The sequence below is a fragment of the Rattus norvegicus genome, chromosome 10, assembly GCF_021556685.1.
Source record: "Rattus norvegicus strain SHRSP/BbbUtx chromosome 10, alternate assembly SHRSP_T2T, whole genome shotgun sequence".
Classification (NCBI taxonomy): Eukaryota; Metazoa; Chordata; class Mammalia; order Rodentia; family Muridae; genus Rattus; species Rattus norvegicus.
In genome coordinates this window covers 41,324,767-41,350,589 of record NC_141543.1, presented here as the reverse complement: position 1 = coordinate 41,350,589, position 25,823 = coordinate 41,324,767, and the positions used below count along the sequence as shown (strand labels likewise).

The window sequence follows — 25,823 nt, the reverse complement described above, 5'->3', positions numbered from 1 at the left end:
CCTTGCTGCCTGTGGCTCAAGATGTAGAGCTCTCAGCTCTTCAAGCACCATGTCTGCCTGCACACTACCATGCTTTCAGCCATGATGATGATGGACTACACCTGGGAAATGGTAAGCCTGTCCTAGTTAAATGTTTTTCTTTATAATAGTCACCGTGGTCTTGGTGTCTCTTCACAGCAATAAAACCCAAACCAAGACACCTCCTATAAGGACTGCAAGCCACTTGTGGATGGGAAATGTTGGCATAATCTCATCCAGTCAGGGCAGGCTGATGGTCAGACAGATGGATAAGACTTCCACCAAATTGAAGGCTTTATTTGGATGTTGGAAACATTAAGGGGGAAATCTTAGACCTTGAATCATTCGCTTCCCTTGAAAAGGTTGTAGTTCTTTTCCCCGACAAAATGGTGTTGCTAAGAGAACAGAATAGAATATGTTTCCTCAATGGTTTATCTTAGTGAACATGAGAGGGCCTGAAGCAGATTTAAATACTAACCCTCATCACATTTTCAAAGATGGGAAATTAACAAAATGTCTATCTAGCAGGATTTATGTAATGTGAGATGGATAGATAAGACTCTGCCTAGTTCCATGTTTTTCTTTGAGTTCTCAAGAATGGTCCTTACTGTAGGAACTCCGTAGTAGAAACAGTCAATAAAAATGAGTATATTTAGAAATATATAATGAGCATACTTACTTCCTGGGCTCTCTGAGCTTCTTCAGTTCTTGTGCCAGTATACAATAGTGAAGGAAATTTAAGATTCAAGTAACCTTTCTAAATCCTCTTCTCTTCTCTTCTCTTCTCTTCTCTTCTCTTCTCTTCTCTTCTCTTCTCCCCTCTCCTCCCTCCTTCTCCTCCTCCTCCTCTTCTTCTTCTTCCTCCCTCCCTCTCCCTCTCTCTCTCTCTCTCTCTCTCTCTCTCTCTCTCTCTCTCTCTCATTGGGTATCTTAGAAAGGTCATGAACCCAGGGTCCTCCTGCCTCTGCCTCCTACATGCAGGGATTGCAGTTATGCGCTCCATGCTCAGCATTTCCCTTCCTTCTTAAGGAACATGATTCTGACATCGATGTTACTATTGACATGAGACAGAAATTCTGGATACTTTTGTATTACTTGCTAGAATTGTGTGTGGTGTTTGGGATAAAAATTTCCTTCTAGCCTCATATATCTGAGTGGCAGTGTTTGAGAAGGACTAGTAGGTGTGGCCTTGTAATAGTATGAATGAAAATGGCCCCCATAGGCTGATAGGGAGTGGCCTTATTTGAAAAGAATAGGATCTGTGGCCTTGTTGCAGCAGGTGTTGCCTTGTTAGAGAAAGTTGTGCCACTAGGGGTGGACTTTGAGGTTTCAAAAGCTCAAGCCAGTTCCAGTGACTTTCTCTTTCTGCTGCCCGCCAATCCAGACAGCAAGCTATTGAAGAAAGTCCTTAGAAAGTGTGGTGGAAAGCTGAGGTGTAGATCTTCACAGTTGATGGCTTCTGGGGAAAGGCACGTTTTTTGTTTTTTTGTTTTTTAGGGGGCTGGCCACTGGGAATTTGGCCATGCTTTAATGAGTATATGGGCAACACAAGTTGGGCTTGGTGTATTTTTCTCTTCTTTTTCTTTCTTTCTTTTGGAGGGGGTGGGTGGGTGAGCAGCAGGCACAAGGGTGAGAGGGTAGACCTGGGAAGAATAGGAAGTGAGTGTGATTAGGGTGCATTATTTGAAATTCCCAAATAATTATAAAAATATGTTGGGAGAAATAGAAAACAAAAACAAAATCTGTGAGTATAAATGTTGCTCCATGCTGAGAATTAAGATTTTATTCTTTTTATTTATGTGTATATGTGCGACTGTATGCCACATGTGTGTGGCTGCTACAGAGGCCAGAAGAGGATGTCACATCCAACTGAACTGGACATATAGTCTGGATATAATATAAACTTCCCTATATTTAGCCTACAAATTCTGCTCCTTTGGACCTTGGTTTATTCCTCTGGGAGGAATGCCTCCAAGGAGAATCAGGAGCAAAATGTTTCCTTCCCCTAGCTTAGGGTATTCAAGGACATTATGTAAATAATCTCCATTAGGATAGCCTTTTAAAAAATTTTTGTATGAACGTGTGTCTCTGTATTTTCAATTGTCAATTCTGTACTGGCAGAGAGCTAAGCGCTGGCAGGATTTTTTGGTCATCACTGGATTTCCTATTTTGTAAATTTGTCCTTCCTCGCCTGCCTAAAGGCAATCTAGAATTGTATCAGAGGTTGTCTTGATGCTGACTGGTTGTTTTAAAGAGCTGATGGCCAACAGCTTGTGCAGGAAGTGGAGGGCAGAACTTCTGGGCAGAGAGAATGATGCAGTGAGAGAAGTGGGAGATTGGGGGTCGGGGGCGGGAGAGGGGAGAGACACTCAGATGGACCAGAGCTGAGCAAAGAAAGGTATAGAGCTAGCCATACAGTGGGTCACTGGCAAGATAGTCAGGTTAAGTTAGATGAACTAGCTGGGAGGCTGACCTAGCAAAAGGCCTAAGCTTTAAACTGTTGGAGAGCTGTTTGTCATTACGCACCCTGCTGGCAGGTCCGAGAAAGTCCCGCTATTAGACCCCCTTCTAAGACTTCCTACACTCTGAGGACTGCCAGCAGGGTGCGTAATGACACACATATATACATATATCTGCATACATATAGGTACACACACACACACACACACATAGACACACATTCATACATATCTATGGCACTATAGTTACAATTAGCACAGATCTAGATCACACCTGGAAAGGGAGAGTAGGAGTAGGTTGTGGTTGTACTAGTATGAGGCTGTTTCCTCAAATCTTAATGGATCTGAAAACAGAAAAGTTCTAGTATTTAGCTGGCTTTTTTCAGTCCAGGACTTGTCCATGGAATGATCCCACTCACATATAGGGTGGTTCTTTGCCCCACAGCTAGACCTCCCTAGAAACATCCTGAAAGCCAGACCAGAGTTGTGTCCTCTAGGTAATTCTAAATTCACTGATGTTAATAAAGGTATTCATATTGGTAAATGCAACGTTTAAGGGCTGATGGTTTGCTGTCTGGTGAAAACATCTTCCAAAGGCATCTTCTTGTGGTGTCTGAAAGATGGCTGAAAGTGTTTAATATTTCACAACACTACCTCCATTAAAGAGATGCTAATTCAAATGGTCTAGTAATCTTTTCAAGAGCCCCATTTCCTGATTTTATCACCCTGCAACCTAGCATTTTAACCTATAAATTTGGGGGGCACACAAGCATCTCTAAATAACACTAAGATCTTCAGCATTTTCCTATAGGTGTTAGATTTGCCAAAGTCTTCTGATATGGACTTTTATGTGTGGTTAAAAATTTTTATACTTAGTAATTTTGAGTTTATTTCCCACTCCATTTTTTAAGATTGTAAACTATTCTGTCTGTCTGTCTGTCTGTCTATCTATCTATCTTTCTATCCATCCATCCATCCATTCACCTATCCATCCATCTACCCATCCACCCACCCATCTATCCATCCATCCAACCATCCATCCATCTATCCATCCATCCATCCATGAATATGTAATATGTGCAGTTGTCTGTGAGGACTAAAGACGTCAGAGCTTCCAGGAGGTAGGGGCATTTGTGAGCCACCTGCTATGGGTACTGGGAGCTGAGGTTGGGTCACTTGGAACTGCAGAGCACTCTTAACCACTGAGGCATTTCTTCAGCTTCCCACAATTGCTTATTTTTGTATTTAACACATGACCTATATGACAGCACACAGGTAAAAGGTAGAATTTAGGAATAAATGACTTTGAAGCAATCAAAACAATAGCAACAACAAAAAGCTCTGGGAATAGAATTAATAACTAAGTAGACTATCTCCAATTCACAATGATACAAGGAAACCAGCTTTTCATTCTTCATTTTTAATAATATCCACACATGGGCTGGAGAGATGGCTCAATGGTTAAGAGCACTGACTGCTCTTCCTGAGGTCCTGAGTTCAATCTCAGCAACCACATGGTGGCTCACAACCATCTGTGATGGAATCTGATGCCCTCTTCTGGTGTGTCTGAAGACAGCTACATATACATATACATATGCATATACATACACATATCATGAAATAAGTAAATAAATAAGTAAATAAATAAAATCCACACACATTTGAAATCAGGTCAAGAAAATGATAAATTCCAGAGACTAAGAGGTAGATTACAGTTCATTTAAATCTTTTATTTCGGCTTTTTTTTTAAATGTGTTGATCCCTTTTGGATATTATTAAAATAGTATAAAAGTATCACAACAGTAGAGTTTTGTGTTTTGCTAAGTCCATCCCACTCCTCTGTTCACTTAGATGCCTATGATTACAATTGTATCTAGCACACACTGTTGCAGAGAGAAAAGCACCATTTTCCAAATACCTGAAGTCAAGGCCTTCAGCTGTGAATTCTTCATTTCAGGTCACTAATCTTCTGAGATGGAAAGCTCCATAACATTTGCTCTTCAAACTTGTGGAGTCAAGCAATCCTCAGGGTCCCCGGTAGCCAGGACTACACATAACCACCGGATTTCAAGCAATTTTTTTAAAGTGTTGGACAGGCATGAATATTTCACTCCTACCTGTTACACAGGATTTATCCATGGAATTTAGTTGACAGTAACTAAATGACTACAGGGACGCCATAGTATGTTTATTACAGCTCTCAAGCCCATTCTCTGAAGAGCTTTGGTTTAAGGCTTTTTTACATGCAAATTTACTTTTTAAGGGTCCTCATCCACATGGATTTTATAATGATTGGTAAGGGATGACCTATAGTTGAAAAGTTTCCCACACGTGTTACATTCGTAGGGTTTCTCCCCAGTATGAATTCGCTGATGTGCTATACGTGAGGAGCTCTGCCTAAAGGTCTTTCCGCATGTGTTACATTTAAACGGTTTCTCTCCCGTGTGAATCCTTCGGTGCTGAATAAGAGCAGAACTTTGTCCAAACGACATCCCACATTCTATACATTGATAAGGTTTCTCTCCAGTGTGGATTCGCTGGTGGTTACTTAGGGATGAGTTACACCTGAATGTTTTCCCGCACTCATTACATTTATAGGGTCTTTCCCCAGTGTGCATTCTCTGATGTTGGATCAGAGCTGAACTCTGTCTGAAGGCTTTCCCACAAACTTTACATTTACACGGTTTCTCTCCAGTGTGGATTCGTTCGTGAATAATAAGAGTTGAGTGGGAACTTAAGGCTTTGCCACACTCATTGCAATTATACAATTTCTCTCCTGTATGAATTATCCGGTGTCTATTGAGTCTTGAGATAGAAGTGAAGCCTTTCCCACACTCGCCACACCTGTAGGGCTTTTCTCCCGTGTGGATTCTTTCGTGCTGAATAAGTGATGCGCTCTGACTGAAGGCTCTGCCGCATTCGCTACATCTGAAAGGTTTCTCTCCGGTGTGGATTCTCTGATGGTAACGGAGGGAGGAGCTAGACTTGAAGGTGTTGCCACATTCATTACACAAGTAGGTCTTCTTCCTGGAATGAGCTCTCTGGCATCCAGAGAGGGAAGCGGATGCCTTCCTTCCTGGGTTATATCTATGAGGGTTTTCTCGGGCATGGATCTTCTGGTGTATAAAAAGACCTGACCTTTGGCCAAAGGATTTACCACATTCCTTACATCTGTAGGATTTCTCCACAGTGTGGGTTCTGAGATGTTTATACAGGGACGTACTGAGAGTGAAGGCCTTCCCACATTCTTTACATACGTAAGGCTTCTCTCCAGTGTGAGTTATTTGATGTTGAATAAGGGCTGAACTTTGGCTGAAGGCTTTTGAACATTCTTTACATTTAAATAATTTCTCTCCACTATGGTTTTTCTCATGTTTGCGAAGAGATGAGGTGTTAATGAAGGTTTTCTCACACATGCTACATTTATAGCGTTTATCCGGTGTGATTCCTGGTGGGTTAGATAAATAAGATATCTGCTTTTTACATTCTGAGGACCGTTTTTCTCTATGGGACTTTGGGCTAAATTCATTGTTTTTATGGCTTCTTTCTACAGTCAAAGTATTCTTATCCCACTTTTCCTCTAATTTGCCTTCATGTATGAAAAGATTTTCTGACTTCATGTTCAAAGGTTCGAAGGCAAAGGTTCTTTTAGATTTTCTTACAATCAGTTCCTGAAATGAAGAGTCTTGTGTTTGAGTTGACTTAGTGGTTCTATGACTGCACTTCAATCCTAGAAAGGGAAAAAACAAAGCAAAGATGTGATATAAAAATTAACTATTGAGACTAGATATGTAGAGTGAATAAATACTAATGCTATTTAAATAGAGTCTTGGTGTGTGGTGGAATCCAAGAGTTCATATAGAAACACGATTGACGGGAACAGAAGTAGTAGAGTGAAGAAAAAATAAAGTAAACCCATTTCAAGACAGTGATTAAATGGGGATGAGGAGTTGGAAAATGTATTATCTAGAACCCAGAGAAGTCATGAGAGTCACCTACATTGTTACCTGCTAAGTTTGCCCTCATTGTTTCCTGCCAACAACATCTTCAGATTCAATTCAAAAGTTTACTTATGAGAATCCTTGCTTGACTCTACATATACATGGTCCATTTCTCCAGCCAGCATTACCTATTTTCTTAGACAGACTATCAATCTCCAGCCTCCCTGAACTCATGACCTCCTGAGAGCTGGGATTTCAGGTGACCACTTCTGACATACTGATTTATTATTCTGTACCTCTCTACATATAACAAGCAGATCAGCGTGTTCTACCTCTCTCAAATCTCATACATACATACATCTCTCTATATATATCACTTCTGTTTTGATATGGAGTCTTACTATATAGCCTAAAATGACAGATTAAGCTGACTTGGAACTTATAGCAATCCTCCTGCCTCTACCTTCTGAGTACTGGGAATATAGGTATGTGCTACCACATCTGGCTTCACCCAGCAACTGATGGAAACAGATGCAGGGACCCACAGCCAAACAGTAAGCAGAGCTGGAGAAATCCTGTGGAGGATGGGGAGGAGAGATTGAAGGAGCACCACAAGAAAACCCACAGAACCAACTAACCTGGGCCCAAAGGTACACACAGAGACCAAACTGCCAACACAGAGCATGCAAGAGACTGACCTAGGCCCTCTGCATTTAAGTAACAGCTGTGAAGCTTGGTCTTCATGTGGGCAAGAGTTATCTCAAACTCTGTCACCTGCCTTTAGGACCCTTTCCCCTAATTGGGCTGCCTATTCTAGCTTCAATAGAAGATGTACCTAGTCTTACTGTAACTTGATATGCCAAGCCTGGTTGATAACCATGGGAGGCCTCCCCTCTTCGGAGAAGGGTAGGTAAGGTAGATTGTGATGGTGGTGGTGGGGGTCAGAGGGAGGGACTTGTAGGAAAGCAGGGAAGAGAAGCTTTGATTGGTGTGTAAAGTAAATAAATAACTTAATTTGGGGTTGGGGATTTAGCTCAGTGGTAGAGCGCTTGCCTAGCAAACGCAAGGCCCTGGGTTCGATCCCCAGCTCCGAAAAAACAAACAAACAAACAAAAAAAAAACAAAAAAAAACAAAAAACTTAATTTAAAAAGAAACAACAACAAAAAAAAAGATAGAAAAGGAAGGAAGGAAGGAAGGAAGGAAGGAAGGAAGGAAGGAAGAAAGAAAATGCTTCTGTAAAATGTCATAGGCACACCTGTAGGGCATTTTTTGACTTAGTGATTGATGGGGAAGGGCCTAGCTAGCCCACTGAGTGGTGCCATTCCTGGGCTGATCCTAGATTTTATTAAAAAAAAAAAAAACAGGTTAAGCCAGCCATGAGGCCCAAGCTACTAAGCCCCATCGTCTGTGGCGTCTGCATCAGCTCCTGCCTCCGCGTTCCTACCCAGCTTGAGTTCCTGTCCTGATGTCCTTTGATGATGAACTGTGCTGTGGAAGTGTAAGCTGTGTAATCCTTTCCTTGTTACGCTGCTTTGGCCACGGTGTTTCTTCACAGCCGCAGTCGCCTTAACTCAGTCAATAAAGGCTTGCTCTAAGAGCGTGAGGACCTGAGTCAATCCTGCAGACAATGGTAAAAAGCAGAGTGCGCTGGACTTAATCCCAGTGCCGGAGAGCTGAATCAGGAGGAGCCCTGGATCCTGTTAGCCAGCTGCTCCACCCAAAGCGGCAAGGCCTAAGTTCAGTGAGAAACCTCATCTCAAAAGAAGATGGGGAGCAAATGAAGAAAATATCTGATGTTCCTTTCCAGCATCCGTGTACAGATATACACAGAGAACATAAACACACATGTACCCACTGTCTTAGTCAGGGTTTCCACTGCTGTAAGTGACACCATGGTAACTCTTCTAAAGAGAGCATTTAATATGTTCTTTTTGAAATCAGCCTGCTCATACCTGAAGTGTTCTCCTGGGGGGAGCCACCTGGCACAGCTACAGACACCACTAATGTAGGTAGCTGGGTATTTGCTGCTTGCTAGTGATATTTTTTTCTTTTGTTTGTTCTTACCCGCCAGTGAACCTATTAACAGTTTTGAGCAAGTCCCGGTATATCCAGCTGGCACAAGTCACCTGGTTTAGGGTAGTAATGGGATCATCAATGGCTTCCCAACCCAACAGGATCATAGAGGTGGTGGGACTCATAGAGAAGAGGTGGGGCCTTGTTGGAGGAATAGGCCACTGCCTTTACCTAGGAATCCTTTCACTGCTACCCAGGCAGTGCCTTCCTTCGTCTCTAAATTCAGTGGCCTGCATCTTGTGCAGTGCTGTACTTGCTTGTCTGCAGTCTCTCAGCACCTCTGCCTCTGGCAAACCATTCTTATACACTATTTTACTGAAGCAATTTATTTTATTTTTAAAAGATTTTTGTGCCCATGTGTGCATGGTCATGTGAGTATGCTACTTACAGATGCCAGAAGAGGGCACTGGACTGCTGGAGCTGGAGTTATGACTGGATGTAAGCCACTCAGTGAAGGTACTAGGAGTCAAACTCCAGGTCTCTGCAGGAGCAGCAGGCACTCTTAGCCACAGAACCAGCTCTGGAGCCCAAAGCAACTTACTTGTCAAGGCCTTTTCTGATTCTGTTTAGATTGACCCTGTAAACTTTTTAGTAGCTTTTCCAAAAATTTTTATTTTCATCTTTCAATCTCTTATTCCCTGCATACACAGGCAGACAGCCATCAAATTCTCTTACATCCCACCAGTAAACCGTCTCTAACAGCCATCACTAATCCAAGTTCAGGATCTTATTTTAGAGGGATCATTGCGATAAACTCACTGTTCCTCTGACCTGAGATTCTCATCTCTCTGGTATGGTTTCCTATAAGAACTAACCCCTGCCTCAACACATAAAGCACCCCTTACTACTTCAAAAAGCATTGATTCCTCATTCTATTTATTTATCAAATAAAAAATAAATACCCAGACTTCTCCCTAGGCATTGGTGAGGTTTAGTAAGTTTATCGTTATAAAGAAATCAGCAGGTAGTCATGGATGGGCATGGTGGTTCGTGCTTACAATCTCAGCACTTGGGAGTCTATGCAGACGTGGTAGTAGTTTAAGGCCAGCCTGTGCTACACAGTAAGTTCCAGTCCAGCCAGGACTAGAGTGAGATCTTGTATTCAAAACAGAAGAAATCGTGCTACACTGTGAGCATTGCTACAACAAAAATGCAAAAGTGGGTAATACGAGCACAGAGAGCCATCAAGATTTCCTTGGAGAGTGAGGGTGCAGGTTAGACCGGCTGTGAGCGCTGGCTAGAGTTGTCTGACACTCAAGACAGGATCTTAAAGGGTCAGCCACAGGTTACATAGGTTGAAAGAAGCATCAGTCTTCGTATCTCAGAGGGAGCAGGGCCATGTCAAACCTGTCTCTACCACATCACTATGAACGCTTACTTCCCTTCCAAAAAGCTAAGCCTAAAGCAATCCCGCCATCAATCACTTCATTCATAAGCGTGTCAACACTTCTCACACAACCCTACCCAAGCTACACTACTGTCTGCAGGTAGGCTCACCCTTGTGATAGATCATAACCACAAGTAAACTGAACTGCTCTGAGTAGAGGCATCTGTGGAAATTCTCTAATATTGTACTACTCACCGGCTCATTTGGCTTTTGCTATGTAGGGAGGGCTTTTCATTTCATGCAAGTTATTCCTATATTCTCTCCATAACCAGAAGCCTACTCTGGCCAGCACTGGAAAACAGAAATAAGGAACAAGCTGCCTCCACGCACAGGTGCAGAGGAAGAGAGAGATCATGTGCACATATGGCATGCAGTGATCGTGTGGAAGGAACAGTCTGCTGAGACGAAGAGCGTGGAGAAAGGGACCCTGTTCTAGATGACCAGAGCCTGTTCCACAAAGTGGCACCTGGGCAGAAGCCTGTGAAACACAGCAAGGTAACCACAAGAGCTCTTGGCCATCGAGAAAAAGAGAAGGCACAGACAGAGAAAGTCAGGCACAAAAGCCTTCAGGCAGAACAGGAGATAAGGGCAACCACCACAGTGAGGACTCTGCCTTGTGCCCCATGGGATGGAGGGCACTAGTTTTAAGGGTGTGGCTAACCCCTGCAGTAGCACCTGTGTAAACTCAGGAAGAGCTGCCCTTCCTCTGAACAGATACAACCCCAGAGGCTTCACTGATGGGCCAGCAGATGGCTGTCAACCCCACATGGTTCAGCAGACTCTCAGTGGATTTTGACATTAAAGACAGTAAAAGAGAAAGACACGGGGGTGAGGGGAATTTCTTGCTGGAGATGGGATTACTAGACCATTTCTGGAATTGAAAATTATTTCTGCATTTGGACAGGAGCCAAATCTATTTGATACACAAGTAGTCTAGCTACGCAGGAAAAGCACAGTCTCACTGCTTAGACTTTGGACCAGTTCTTAAGCAAGAGTCCCAAAGTAAGACACAGAGACTCTTGGAGCCATGGCCTTTCACCTCCAGTTTAAAACTTACAAACTCAGGGACAACAAAGGCTGGTTTTACTTTTTAAAAAAAAGTTACTCATTTTTATGTGTAAGGGTGTTTTGCCTGCATGTGTACCACGTGTATCGCTGAGGCACACAGAGATCAAAGAAGGGCATCAGAAGCCTAGAACTGGAGTTATAAATGGTTATGTGGGTGCTGGGAACTCAACTCAGGATCTCTATAAAAGCAGCCAATGCACTAAAGAACTGAGCCCTGCTTTATTGTTTTAGTTTTGAAGGGAAAAATAACTTTGCAGGTTCAGAATTGGGTTCTGCTTGACATCATGATCTTGGGTGCAAACATTCAGGTTCTTACACTATACTGTGGGCTGTGAGCCCCTGCTGAGAAGGGGTACTGGAGTCCAGGCACACCACAGGCCTCCCACCTCAAGTTCACGTTTGAGAGAAAGAAAGAACAGCCATTCCTCAAGAGGAACAGAGAGGCACACGTATAATCCTAGTGCTCAGGGCATTGAAGTAGGAGAAATCTAGAGTCAAAGTCAGCCTGGGCTGCACAGTCAACACCCTCACTCCACCCCACCCTGTACAGAGTGGAGCAGGAAGTGACTCCATTTGATATTTCACTCCTCAGTCATCCACTCAGGTCTCCCAGGCAAGTGAGGAAGGCAAGTGACCATTTCATCAAGTCTTCTAGCCTCTCTCAGGACAGCTCTAACTGCAGGCTCACTCTGCTTGGGCTAATTTCCCTCCCTGCAGGAATCCTAATTACCTGTGTTCTGCCTACTCTGGGGTGGCATCTGGCAGCTTCTACATAATTAAGGATGTAAAAGGCAATGGTGGCTGCTGCCTCAGGATCTCTCGCTTTAGACTAGAGAAGGCTCTCATATAATACAAGGACTTTGAGAGGACAGGGTGGTGTGTCACGTGGCTCTTCTCTTGGCCAAGGCTCACTGACTGATCTGAGGGCTCAGATCTGCCCTAGCTCCTCTCCCCTTCTTGCCCTCAGGCTCCCTGACCCAGCTCCAGGGTGCTCTTGACTCCTCAGACTCTCAAATCCTCAGGTCAAACCAAGTGATGGGCACCAGGGAAATCTGCTCCTGCCAATGTCTCCTGGCCTCTCTTCCTTTCTCCGAGGTCAATGCTGGCTCTTTCAGTTATCACTCCCTAAGCTTGTGACACTCAAGTGTCACCCGTACCCACACACACACACGACACTGACTCCAGTGGCTTCTGCCCTGCACTCTCAGAGCACTATGTGTCATTTTCTACTAGTCTTCATTAGACTTTTGCACATGGCTGGCTGTGGGTGCTTGGTTTCGTTACTCCCCTCACGGCATCAATCACTCCACAAGAGCAGGACCCTGTTCCATCCCATCTACTTCCATTTCACGGTGACCTAGCACAGAGCTTGCTCAGCATTTATGAAGGGCTAAGCAAGCTGAAGCCCACAGTGGGTGTCTTGAATCACCAGTGAGGGATCTTCCCCAGTTCATCAGCCTCAAGTTTCTATCACCGTGGCAACACCTCTCTGGAGCCTCTCTTCAGGTCACTTCAGGTCTGGCTCACAAAGTCTTTTCTCTTAACCATCTTGCAAAAACAGTTTCCCAGGATCCCTCCCGCTGGTCAGATCAAGGGTCCAAGGGTGCTGACCTCGCCTGTGAGTTCCAACCCATCTATCTCAGAGAATCCTCCACCAGAGATCCGGATCCAAGCATTTCAGTACATTTGAAATGGAAACCACAGTTACCCCAAACTCATCACACAGGCTCTCCCTAGATGCCAGAAGCAGGGCCTTCATCTAGACCCCGCTAGCTTTACCTTCTTTCTTGCAGGGGCTCTCTAAGGCTGCCAGGCTGTGCCTCACTTTGAATGTATCCCCCATAGTGCATGTTACAGCACTTCCTGAATGTAACAGCCCTTTGTAACAATTTAAAACATTGTATGCAAATATAGATACTTTTCCTAGGTTCATTTTAAAGGATACATTGTTGCCTCCTAACCCTTCTTTCTGTGCTCACAATTTTCTTTCAACCTAATCTCACAGCACTCAGAATCCTGCCTGGCTCCTTGTCACTCTCTGGAGCTGTCTTTATTACTGTGATGGTGGCTGCTAGAAAAAGGACAGACTGCAGTTTCTCCAGCTGTTTAACTAAGAGGCCTTTGAATCATTTATTAGAACCAGCTTTCCGAGAGCTACCCAAGAATCCACAGTGGCCATTCACAGGTCAGATGCTTGCAGGCCCCATGTGCAGAACAAAGCTCTTAAAACAACACTGAGGAACTTGTTACAAGGTCCCTCCATAGCCTTCCCAGCGATTCCTTTCCTTTTACACTTTGAACATCTACCTGAGTGAATTCGCTATCATCTCTTAAATATACCAACCTTCTGAAATGAGCTCTGAAAATGAAACCCTCCTCAGAGACAACCAACAAGAGAAAAGATCCCAGGAAACTCATTCGAGACATGATCAGGAGAGAACAGCAGAGCTGGGCCGGATTTCAGTTTCCTTCCCTTGCTCCTACCTAATCTGCTAATAATTTATGGAGTTGTTTTGTTTACTTTGTTTCATAGGTGAGTGTGTGCAAGTGTGCGGCCTGTGTGCGCGTGTCTATGTGAGTGTGTGTGGGTGTGTGCGCTGGGAATTGGTGTTACGTGTGTGAGGCCGGTGTCCTTACCACTGAGCTCCATCCCAGCCCCTGACCACCTCTCACGGACTGAGAACCTGAAGACATTTCTCAACCCACACTCTAAGCTGCGCCCTCTCCTTATTTGCCACACTGGGGCCTGCAAAGACCGCCAGGCCTAGGCACTCACCGAGAGAGAAGTATCTGGGGCCCTCTTTCTCCACCTGCCAGGGATCCTCTCCTTGCTGCAACAGGGAGATCACCTTTGGTTTGGTAAACAGGAATCCTGCTTGTAGACAAAATGAACTCATTAACTAGAAGCCAGACAACCACAGAGGACTGAGAAAATCTCTTTAAGTTGCAGAAATCAATTAAGGCTCAAATTCTGCACAGCCCCTTGCAGAAAAAGTGTGATGCCAACCTCTAGCTACGGCAGTGGGAAAGAGGAGCCAGAGATAGAGCAAAGCTCACTGCAGAGATGAGCCAAGCAAGCATCAAATGACTGCTGACTGAGAGAAGCCTGGACCGTGAACCTTTGCTGTCTGTCCATAACAAGGGAAGTGGTGTTCTCACTGTCAAAACCTCTCCACTGCACATGGGCAGTTCCAGGCCTGCTGTGGGAAGTACGTGTCAACACTCACTCAGAAGGACACATTTGTGAGACCTGAAGGCAAAACTCTGCTAACATTTCACAACGAAATCTTCATTCAGGGAAGAAGTCACTGAGATCTCATTTCTGAATCTATGCCCACAGGGAACACTTACCCATGGAGGCCAGGTTGCTGTAATTCTCCAGCATCACCTCACGGTACAGGCTTCTCTGAGACAGATCCAGCTTCTTCCACTCGTCCCGAGTAAAGAGCACAGCCACATCTTCAAATGTCACTGACACCTGTGAGGGACAGATGACTCGATGAGCTTTGAGGTAGAGACTCTGACTCAACATAGAAGATCTGGGAAGCCGTGGGAGAAGTCACCCTATAGCCTCAGGCTTCGACAGCCATGTGCAGATGTACATTCTCACACACAGATGCGGCCATCCGAACACATGACACATGTATACACATATACACTTGTATGCACACATCACACACACACACACACATACATGCATAATGACAAACAAAACTTCAATGGAATTGAACAAGCAAAACATAAGACCCATAAAGTAAAATGGAAAAATAATCAACCACCATAGGCTGAAGAAGGCTTGGTGAGCAACGTAGGGATTGTCAAGAAGAGAAAATAAAAATCAATCTTGGTAAGGGCAGAGAAAGAAACGCAGACGAGTGAGGAAGGCAGGGACGGGGGGGAAAAGGGAATTTTCTCAAGTCTATATGTGTGTTCTGTCCCAGGGCACTTGGTATGTTACTTGTGAAATTTGTAGGCACACACCAGATTGTAGGCACCAGACAATGACAGCCTGTCTATCAAGAAATACAGAAGACTAGAACTGTGAACACACAGAATCCACCACCCGTGGGGAGAGAACCAATTCCTCCAAGGAGAGCATGGGCTCTGAATCCTAGGGAAGGCTGAACTGTGTGGATAACTGTCAGAAGGGAAACCAAACAAAAGCCCCTCCTTCTGTTAAGAAGCGAAATGGCAAGCCGCTTACCTGAGAGGCCCCTTCTCTTTGCTCAGGAGCCATCTTCTTTCTGTAGGCTCTTCCTCTAAAGATGGGTGAAGATGGAGGAGGATCTGAGGGGAGGAAGAAGAAAGGAGTTGCACATGTTGCTTCGCACCTGTCAGACGCAGCATCTCCGAAAGCGTCCCATTAGCTGCGCCTGGCTCTTCTGCCTCTAGAGAGGGAACCAGGAGCCAGGGGTGGGCATCACAAAATCGACAGGTCACCAGTCTTCTTGTCCGTGGATTTCCAGAAGTAAGATTCAAGAGACACTGTACTCCATAACAGAGGGGGACTCACTGAGTCCCCAAAGTGAACACCCTTAGACTGTTCACAACATCTCAGCTGGGACTTTCCGGCCCCTTCAGATAGGAAATTCAAGCTGGAGTGCGGCCACAGTGGGAGGGCATCCGGTTTCACCCTCTCGGATCTGATCCAGGGCAGGGACAGTGTTCTTCCTCCCCTACACGTTGGCCACCCAACTGCACCGCTGCTGCCAAGGGATAAACTTCCAGAAAAAAAAAAATTAGAAAAGGGACCAGTAGCCCAGGACAAGAGGGCTGCACGGAAAACAGCCTGGGTTGGCGCTGCCCAGGCAGTGGGGAGCAGGTCACTTGCAGTCCAGGGCCGAGGCCACTGGGAGCGCGCACTCAGGGGAGGGGGACTGGCAGGAGGCCTCTGAGCTGAACCCAGCCTTCACTCACCTTTTCCCCGGCTCCCGCCGCACCTCACATACGCTCTGAACCTCCGCGCCTGTGAGAAGTCTGTCTTAGGACCTTGGCCCCGAGTCTCTAGCGGTGCCACAGACTCCCTATGATCCGCGAAGGCTCACGGGGGCTCAGAACTTGAGGTTCGAGGGTAATGACTGAGGAGGCCTCTGGGAAATGTAGTCCACTCTGAGACCCAGGGATTCTGGGATTTGAAGTTCTTCGGTTTGTCTGGGACTCTTCTTATGCACAGATTGCTTGGAAGCTGAGAGTGGACACTAGTAACTGAACACCTGCTTGGTAGGTAAATAATAAACGATGTCGCAGGTTCGTGGAAAGGAAGCTGACACGAAGTGCCCTTCAGAAGAGCTTTATTATGAGGTATTAGTAGGACTGAAGAAGTGCTCAGCGGTTAAGAATCCTTACTGTTCTTGCTGAGGACTTAGGTTCAATCCCCACTACCCATATCAGGTTGCTCACAATGGCCTGTAACTGCAGCGCCTGGGTTCCAACATCCCCTTCTGGCATCTCAGGTCAGTGCATACATTCCATGCTCATACACACTCATTTCATATACACAAACAATAAATGTCTTTAAACTTCTTTTCCTGCAAATAAACAACAACAGTGGGGGCAGTACTAGAATCAGGACGAAGGCAGCCATGATGGAGATCTGATGTGCAAAGCTTATCAAAGACCGTTCAGTTCCCAAGGACGGGATTTCCTTATTCTTACAAGTTTGGGGAAGCAAGTGTTTCACGCCATATGACATAACCTGTGTGTTGGGAGTCACAGGAAAAGGCAGAAAGGCACTAGATGCAAGCTAAGTTATAAGTCAGGGTTGTTTGGGGTATCTGTTGGAGCTGGGGTGGCAGCTGAGAGAGGAAGAGAGATAACTCAACTCTGCGGAGCCTTTTCATGTCATGGTAGATGCTAGTATCAACTCTCAGTCCAAAGAGGGTGAGACTGCAGGACTACGTGGTCTGACTTTTCAGAGTACAAGAGAAAGACAGCTGGAGTCTGTGCTCTAACAGTCATGTGCCGGGCCCTATTATAAATCATTTGAAAAAAGTCTGTGAATAAAACAAACACCATTATCCCGTAGTACTTTTTAGTAAAGGGCAAGAACCAGACAATAAGCCATGAACATAATGAGATAGGGTTCTAGAGGATACGTGTAATGAGAAAAATAGCAAAAGCAGGGTAAAGTGAAGGACGGGCTGGAAGGAGAATGAAGCAGGTTTGAGGCAACAACTCAGGAGAGGAGGAACTGTGGTAGTCGTGTTTTTGTGTCTGTGACATGCACTTGAGAAGAATAGCTTGCCCGTCTAAATGAAGGGCTAATTTGGGGTCATGGTTTACAAGTTTAAAGACCTCACCTTGTAAGTATTTTGTCTAAGCTCCGCCCTACAGTTACCTGGCTACAGCCAGGTATGCCTGACTCACTATAAAAGGGGCTTCTTGCCTCCTTCTCTCTCTTGCTCTTGCCCTCCTGCTTCTGCTCTCTCCCCACTCCCTTCCCTTCTCCCTTCCCCCCTCTCTCTTCACATGCTAATGGCTGGCCCCCACTTCTTTACTTCTCTCTCTCTCTCTCTCTCTCTCTCTCTCTCTCTCTCTCTCTCTCTCCCTCTGTCTCTACTAACCTCTTGACTCCCCTCCCCATGCCTCTATATTATACCATCATGTGGCTGGTTCCTCAGGGGGAAGGGATGCCTCAATGGATGGTTGGGCCACTTCCAAAGCTTCCCGTGGCCACCACACTGTCCCCTCTGATGAATCTATACTTTATCTCTGCTATCCCAGACCTAATTGAGGGAGTGGCCCCTGGGGCTGCTTTTCCTTGATTCTTACATGGTTGGTTCTCTGTCTTCCACAGCTCTGTTGTTGTGTTGGTGACTCTCCTTCTCTGGGTCCTGTGTTTCCTCTTCAGGAATCCTCAAAGTCCCGTCTCTGTCCCACTGCCCAGCCATTGGCAGGGCAACTGTTGGCAGGGACCCACATCTGGCATTGAAATTCCCCTGTAAGCACAAATCAAATCCCCAACAAGCTCCTCCCACATACCGCCCAACCCCCCCCCCCACCTCCCCATCCAGAAACTAGGAAAAGATACTCAACTGAGGCTTTTCTCTTGGGAGGGAAAGAGAAAAATGGAACCTACACCCCGTGGGAGAGTGGAGGAAAGCCTGAATGGATGGGTGTCCTGTACATGGGGACAGCTGTGAACATAATGAATGGTCTTAGTCACATGGGGGGGGGTGGCAGACCTTCTGTTCCAAGTGGGAAAGAGTGTGTGCAGAAAACGTCCACCATAGCTTTCTCCCAGCACCCAATGTTTACAGGCTGAAGACTGTTTCCCGATAGAGACTGCACCTAACAAGAATAGTTAAACCTGCTTCCTGCTTCAGCTGTACATAACGTTGCCTTGTTTATGTGTATGTAATAATCCTACCCCTTGGTTCAGCTGTATACAATAGTGCTACTGTCATGGTCTGACAACTCCTCAACCCTACCCTCCTACCGCCCATACCCCCCACCCCCACACTCACCCCCCACCCCCACCACGGAATATCTGTAGCCATTTTGTTCCATGCCTGTCAGTGATTTCATATTGTTGCTGTAACACACCTGCCAATCATTGACACGGAGAAGTGACTTGGCTCAAAGACATGCTGACCACATACCCTGTTTTGTTCTGCATGTTCTGCATGAGGTGTGCTAGTCTTAAGAAATCCCACAAAGCTTTACCTAGGACCCATCAAATCAAAGGTCAATACGAACTCTTATGCCTAAAATATCTTGAGCCAGAGCTGACCACTGGGCAACCCTTCCTGCACTTACATATGAGGTCACTGTGACTGCTGTGGCTGACACTGAAGCATGCTACTAATAAGCCAAAAGGCTATGATCATAATACTCATACTCTAAAAACACGAGTTTGAAAATATGAAATTTCTCAGCTATGCAAAAATGTAAGGATGCAACTGTATGGGTTGTGCAAGGGCCTTCACAGATCTAAAGGACAGAGGAAGCTGCACTAGGAGCCAGCTTGTCAGAAAGATACTAAAGGAGGAGATAAAAGGATTTAGGGAGTGGTGATGGTAAGGCAAGAACCCACCCAGCTAAGTTTTTGTTGTTGTTGTTACTGTTACTGTTGTTGTTATTTATGCGTACAAATGCAGGCAGATTCTTGAGTTCTGGGTCAGTCCGGGATAGAGTTAATTTAGGTCCAGGTGTGATCAGAATGGTTATCTCAGGACGAGGTCCCACAGGCTAAGTTTACTAAGGTAGGCAGATCTCTGAATTCTTATGCAATATTTTGTAATGTTGCTATCCTTTTCCTAAGAGTCAAGGGGCTAAGGTCATGGAATGCCAATTCATAGGATGGCCTAGAGGGAACGTAGAATAAATAACTGAATTGACGTGTAAATAAAAAACTGGGTTTTTGGTCTCCAAGAGATGAGCTAGCAGAAAGAGATAGCAATTCTGTTTAAGATTTTTTTTTTCTATCAAGAGCTGAGCTGTCCGGAGACCTCTGGAGAGTGAACACAGCTCTTCAAGATTTTTTTTTTTCTAACAGGATTTCTGATTTTTGTTGGAACAGCCATGCAGACCAAACATAGCTCTTTTAAGATTTTTAATAACTTTTAGGATTTTTTTTCTAACAGGATTTCTGGTCTTGGTCTTTTAGAATGTTTTCTAGCAGCTATTTAGAGAAGGCTGTCTGAAGAGTGAACACACTCTTTTAGAATTATTTCTGGATTTCTGATTTTGATTAGAAAACCCAAGAATTACTTTTAGAATTGTTCTAACAGGATTTTTGACTTGGTCAGAGATCCAAGAATTTTTTTATAGCAGTTTTTCTTACTTTGGTCAGAAAATCTATGAGCTATCCAGAGAGCTTTTAGAATTTTTACTAGCGGAGAGACCTGTCTCTAGCAGAAAGCTTGCTGCTGTCTTGACCATAGTTTTTAGAATAGCAAGAAAAAGCTGTCTAGAGAGAACAGAACACACACACACACACACACACACACACACACACACACACACAGAGAGAGAGAGAGAGAGAGAGAGAGAGAGAGAGAGCATAATTTGAAAAGCTATCTCCAGCAGACCACAGAGTCAAGAGCTATCTACAGAGAGCTTTCTAGAAAACCTTCTCGAACAGATCATAGACCAACAAGCTTGGACCCGAGATTTGACCTCAAGTCATTTGTTTTTGCCTTTCCCAGATACTTCTTCTCTCAAAACCAAGACCTAGTCTTGGCTTACTCTCTGTCTTTCTCCCTGTCTCAGTCTGTCTTTCTCTGTGTGTCTCTGTCTCTCTATATCTCTGTGTATGTATGTGTCTTTGTTTCTGTGTGTCTGTCTCTCTGTGCACACTTGTGTGTGTGTGTGTGTGTGTGTGTGTGTGTGTGTGTGTAGTGTAGTGTAATGTCTAAGATCGAAGATCTTGGATCAGGAACTGAGGCAGGACTCAATGACTTGCAGTACCAAAACTAGACACCAGAGGGAGGAAGAGAACACCGGCTTCAGAAAAAAGGGGGAAGGAAGACTGTATCCCCTCTTCTCTTTTTCAGACAGGATATCTCTAAGTAGCCTAAGAACTCACCATGTAGGCCCAGGTTGGACTCTGCATTTTCAATTGTCCTCTTGCCTCAGCCTCTCAAGAACTGGGATTACAGCTCACCCTTTAATTATGAATCTGTATAACATAAACCAAGAGTCAACAGACAATCAAGAGTCAACACACCTCCAGAAAAGCCAAACGAATCACTAGCTGGCCTGAATGGTGGCAGTCCTCCCTGAAGTGCAGCAGTCTGTGGAGGCTGATGGAGGGGAGTTCTTCTGTGTTCGTCCATCCCAGCAAGGACTCCAGGTCAACCTACCACACCCACGATTACCCCCGTTTCCAGGAGTGAAGTTACAGAGAACCTGGTGGCCATCAGCCGAGAGCAGATAGGGATACGTGGTGGACATGAACTGTGAGCTTTCCTCGGCCGTAAAGAAGAACGAAGTTATGTTTTCTGCAGCAAAATGGATGCAGCCAGAGTGAGACACGCTAAGTGAGACCGGTCGGACTCAGAAAGGCAAATACTGCGTGCTCTCCTCCATTTGTGACTCCTAGATCTTAAACAGAAATGTAAAACCATGTATGTGCATGAGACACAAAAGTGGACGTGCAGGAAGGAAGGAGGTTTAATTTCCACATTTAAAAATATTTTGCTGTCATGTGTATGTGTGTCATACGACGGATGCATGGCTGTAAGCCTGTGTCTGCAGCACCACACATGCAGAGGTCAGGGGGCAACTTCTGGAGGCCAGCTCTCTCTCTCTCTCTGCACCCTGGGATCTGAAGGCAGACCTCCAGTCATCAGGGTTTTGCAGTGTCATGGCTGTTACTGGTTGTCAACTTGACTACATCTGGAATGAACTACAATCCAGAAATGGAGGGCGCACCTGTGATCCAGATCTTGAGGCTGGAAGACACAAGTTTCTGACCTGGATGTGTCATGGATTTCTTGAGGCATAGCGGCTATGAAAAGCTTAGGCCCAGGCAAGGTAGTACATGTCTTCAATCCCAGGAGACTGACTGAGCCAAGGAGATCTCTGAGTTCAAGGTCAGCCTGGGACAAAGCAAGTCCCAGATCTAGATGTGGTGCTATGTTGCCTGCAATTTTAAAATGCACACTTGTTCCTTGTCTGGTGCTGGCAACAGCTGTTTTACCCAGCTCCCTCAGCTAGCTTTCCCAAACCTCTAATGACCACCCCACAGCTGTGCCCTGTCTCCTGCCCACCTGAGTCACCACGGATAGAAAACACCAGAGAGCCTAAATATTTATAAAACCAGCCAGATAACACAACTGCTGGGCTAAGAATTGCTTGCCCCATCCTCCTCACACCGCACCCCCACCCCCACAGTCACCTGTGGAGGCAGCAAACTGTTCACACGGCTGCTACTTCCTCTTAGCTTCACCTCCTGGTCCCACTCCTCTCTCCCTCCCTCTCTCTCTTCTTCCCTGGCCCAGAAATCCCACCTTTTTCTTCTGCCAAGGGCTAGCTTCTGCTGTCTCTATTGACCAGTTAAAATGGAGAGAAGGATCACATGGAATCCCATGAGTACACGATCCATTCCTTGTCTCCTCATCTGGGCAGCCCCTCTTGAGAAACAGAATTAGCATCAAAGTACAAACAGCACCAGGGCCATCCTCAGCAGTGGAGCATACCTTTAATCTGGGCCACACTTTCTGCCGGTGACCTTATGACCTACATAAGGACATTAGAAGAAGAAAGATTCACTCTTCTTCACCTGCTTGCACTTTCTGCCAGCACATCTGTTGGAACCCAATTCTTCAGAAGCCCAGCTGAGAGACCCAGCCTCGTGGGACTGAGCAACTACTGGACTCTTAGACTTCCCATTCACAGCTGACCATTGTTGGGTTATTTGGACTACCGACTGTAAGTCACCACCAGAAATACCCTCACTATAGAGAGACTCTGTAAGTTCTGTGACTCAAGAGGACCTTGACTAACACACGCTGCGAGTATCTCTACTGCCTGATTCATCTCTCAGAACAAGTGGCTGTGTTTCTTAACCTGCACTCCGTTAACCCCAGTTTGACTCGAAGTCTGAGGACCTGTCTCGAGACTCTAGGGTTGTGGGATGTTCATACTTTAAGAGCTATTACAAGATGAACGTCTACTACAGAGGCGAATGCCAGCAGCAAACCACTGAACTGAGAATAGGACCCCCGTTGAAGGAATCAGAGAAAGAACTGGAAGAGCTTGAAGGGGCTCGAGATCCCATATGTACAACAATGCCAAGCAACCAGAGCTTCCAGGGACTAAGCCACTACCTAAAGACTATACATGGACTGACCCTGGACTCTGACCTCATAGGTAGCAATGAATATCCTAGTAAGAGCACCAGTGGAAGGGGAAGCCCAGGGTCCTGCTAAGACTGAACCCCCAGTGAACTAGACTGGTGGGGGGAGGGCGGCAATGGGGGGAGGGTTGGGAGGGGAACACCCATAAGGAAGGGGAAGGGGGAGGGGGATGTTTGCCCGGATACCGGGAAAGGGAATAACACTCGAAATGTATATAAGAAATACTCAAGTTAATTTAAAAAAAATGTAAAAAAAAAAGATGAACGTCTACATGTCTGCTATTTTATTTTATTCTTTTAAGCTTTCAGCGTCAGGAGATACTGTTGCTCAGAGGGTTCAGGGAACCGGGCGAGGGCCTCTGTTGTGGATTCTGCAGGTAGGGGTGAAAAGGTGACTCATACAGGCTTGGATTGGTTGGTTTGGAAAATCCCTTTGTGCCCTACGACTTAGAAACCCTACTGCCTGATGACCAGACCTAGCCTTACTAGGCTCGAGTGTGGAAAGCTGATGTCAGGTGCTCTGGCTTCTGAATAAGTTGGAAGATAAAAGCCGTCGTCCTGCTTGAGTTGTGGTGGAGGGGTTCCCTTTCTCATCAGAGGACCTCCACGGCCAAAATGTCAAAACACAAGAAGATACAGAAGTCACAGCAAAATTTGAACACTACAATTTTTTTCCACAGAGAATAAATCAGGACATAAAATTTATTCCTTTAAAAAATGAGCTGGTTCCAGGAGCTCTTAAGAGCACTTGCTGCTTTTCCAGAGGAACCAAGATCATTTCCCAGTTCCCAAGTTAGGCAGCTTACAACCAGTTGTAACTCCAGTTCTAGGAGATACAAAATCCTATTTTGACCTCTGAAGGCACCTGCACACACAGGGCTTTCAAAAGCTGTCACAAACACGCTTACGTCCATTTTTTTGTACTTTTTAAGCTCAGTCTAGTAGTTGTTCAGGGTTAGAACTGAATGGTTCAGCCTTGAGAGTATACAGCCCATCTAGAGGGAGACCACCTCTAAAACGTGTTTGTACTTCTGAGAAGAGTGGGGCTCCATGCTTGGTACCATGGCAAGACAAGACTGGAGGTGTGGCTAGCCTGTACCCGGCTTGTTGCTTGACCTCTCCTTTTCTTTCTAAGGGGAATCCTGCTCCACTTTGAGCTGCAAGAAGGCTAAATATAAGCCATAAAGGAATGGATAATAACAGTCATGACCAAAGTGACAGCTGCCTCCCACGTGCCAAAAGGGTGGCAAGAGAGGTTTCCCAGAATGCCCCTGGGAAACCCCTCTTTGCCATTTCCCTCCTCACCTGGTGGCACAGGAGCCACCTTAGAAACATTGAAGTCAATGTGTGTTCCTGGGGGACATGGAGGAGAGACCTGAATGAAACCTCATTTCTTGCTTTGCATTTTCTACTCTGGATTTGTAATTATGGAAATAATGATACTCATAAAATCTTGTATTATTTAACTAAATATAATCAGGATTTTCTGTTCCCCAGAACTGAGATACAAGTGTAATTCTGAACTGAGATTCACATAATAATAGTGATATTCTATTTTAATTTCTGGATGTTCTTTCTTTTGGAAAATAGTCTGAGTGGCTGAGAGGGAGGAGACAGTACAGGTGACATTCAAGGTCAGGCCCCATGTCTTTCAATCTGAGACATCCTGGCACAAGCAGATATGTCCATGCTACGAGGACTTTGAGCCCCTCTTGAGGAGCCTTGTCACCGTCTCCTTCATGTCCTTGTTCCTCAGGCTGTAAATGAAGGGGTTCAGCATGGGGGTAACCACAGTATACATGATTGTGGCTACTGTGTCCTGGGTGGAGAAGGAGTCTGGAGGTCGTATGTAGATCCCCAGAACTGTCCCATAGAACAGAATGACCACAGTTAAGTGGGAGCTACATGTGGAAAATGCCTTGTGCCTGCCCTTGGCAGAAGGTATCTGAAAGACTGCCACAGCGATTCGGACATAAGAAAACACAATGAGAATACAGGGGGCCAAAAAGAGGACCACAGCTCCCAGGAAGAGAAGTTGATTGACTCGTGTATCTGAACAGGCCCAACTTCATGAGCAGGTAAGGATCACAGTAGAAGTGAGAGATCTCTGGAACCAAGGAGCAGAAGGTCAGTCTGTTCATGAGGAGTGTGTGCACTAGAGCTATGAGCCCACAGCTTATCCACACAATGGATGCCAGCCCCATACAGAGCCGGGGTGTTATGATTGTGTGATACTGTAGTGGGTAGCAGATGGCCACAAATCTGTCCAGTGCCATGGCAGCTAGCAGACAGGTGTCCACATCGGCAAAGGAAATTAGAAAGTACATCTGAGTGAGGCAGTGGGCATAAGAGATGATCTCCGTTCCAGACACGTGACTAGCCAAGAGCCTGGGGATGATATTGGTGGTGAAGCAGATGTCATCGAAGGAAAGGTTGGCAAGGAAGAAGTACATGGGGGTGTGTAAGCGAGGGTCAGAGCTGATGGCCATGAAGATGAGTGTGTTACCAGCCACCGTGACCAGGTACATGCACAGGAAAGCCCAGAAGAGAATTTGTTGCTGTTGTGGGTCATTGGTGATGCCAAGAAGGAGAAACTTGATGACTCCAGTCTCATTCTCTCCCCCCATGGACATCTTCCAGTGGCTCAGGCTCCTGAAGGGAACAGGTCAGAGACTGCAACTCATCGTGTGTTCAGAATCAGGTCATACCTCATATGTAGGAGTTTCCTACAAGAACAGTGTGTGTGTGTGTGTGTGTGTGTGTGTGTGTGTGTGTGTGTGTGTGTAAGTCCCAGGAGAACTTTAAGGAGTCAGTTCTCTCCCTCTACCATTGGCTCTAGGGATGGGACTCAAGTGACCAAGCTCAAATTGTATGCTGGAGAGTTTTATGTAAACTTGACATGAGCTGAGGTCATAGGTGAAAGCTGTAACTGAGAAAACTCATCCATAAGATCAGGCTGTAGTCAGACATGTAGGGCATTTTCTTAAGCAGTGATTCAAGAGGGGTGAGGGGCATTGTGATTAGTACCATCCCTGGGCCAGGGGTCCTGGGTTCTGTAAGAAAGCAGTCTAAT

General features: G+C 45.4%; 1 protein-coding gene and 1 pseudogene across 6 annotated transcripts; both read right to left on the bottom strand.

Annotated features, from left to right (window-relative positions):
- Window positions 1-3,881: 3,881 nt before the first annotated feature.
- Zfp354a (zinc finger protein 354A) lies at window positions 3,882-15,992 on the bottom strand. 6 transcript variants are annotated; one of them, NM_052798.4, is given in 5 exon segments: window positions 3,882-6,207; window positions 13,724-13,822; window positions 14,299-14,425; window positions 15,152-15,234; window positions 15,865-15,992. In NM_052798.4, coding segments are annotated over 4 exon segments (1,731 nt in total). In that variant the 5' UTR covers window positions 15,185-15,234; window positions 15,865-15,992; the 3' UTR covers window positions 3,882-4,735.
- Window positions 15,993-24,440: 8,448 nt separating this feature from the next.
- LOC148002852 (olfactory receptor 1N2-like) lies at window positions 24,441-25,383 on the bottom strand (annotated as a pseudogene).
- Between the last annotated feature and the right edge of the window lie 440 nt (window positions 25,384-25,823).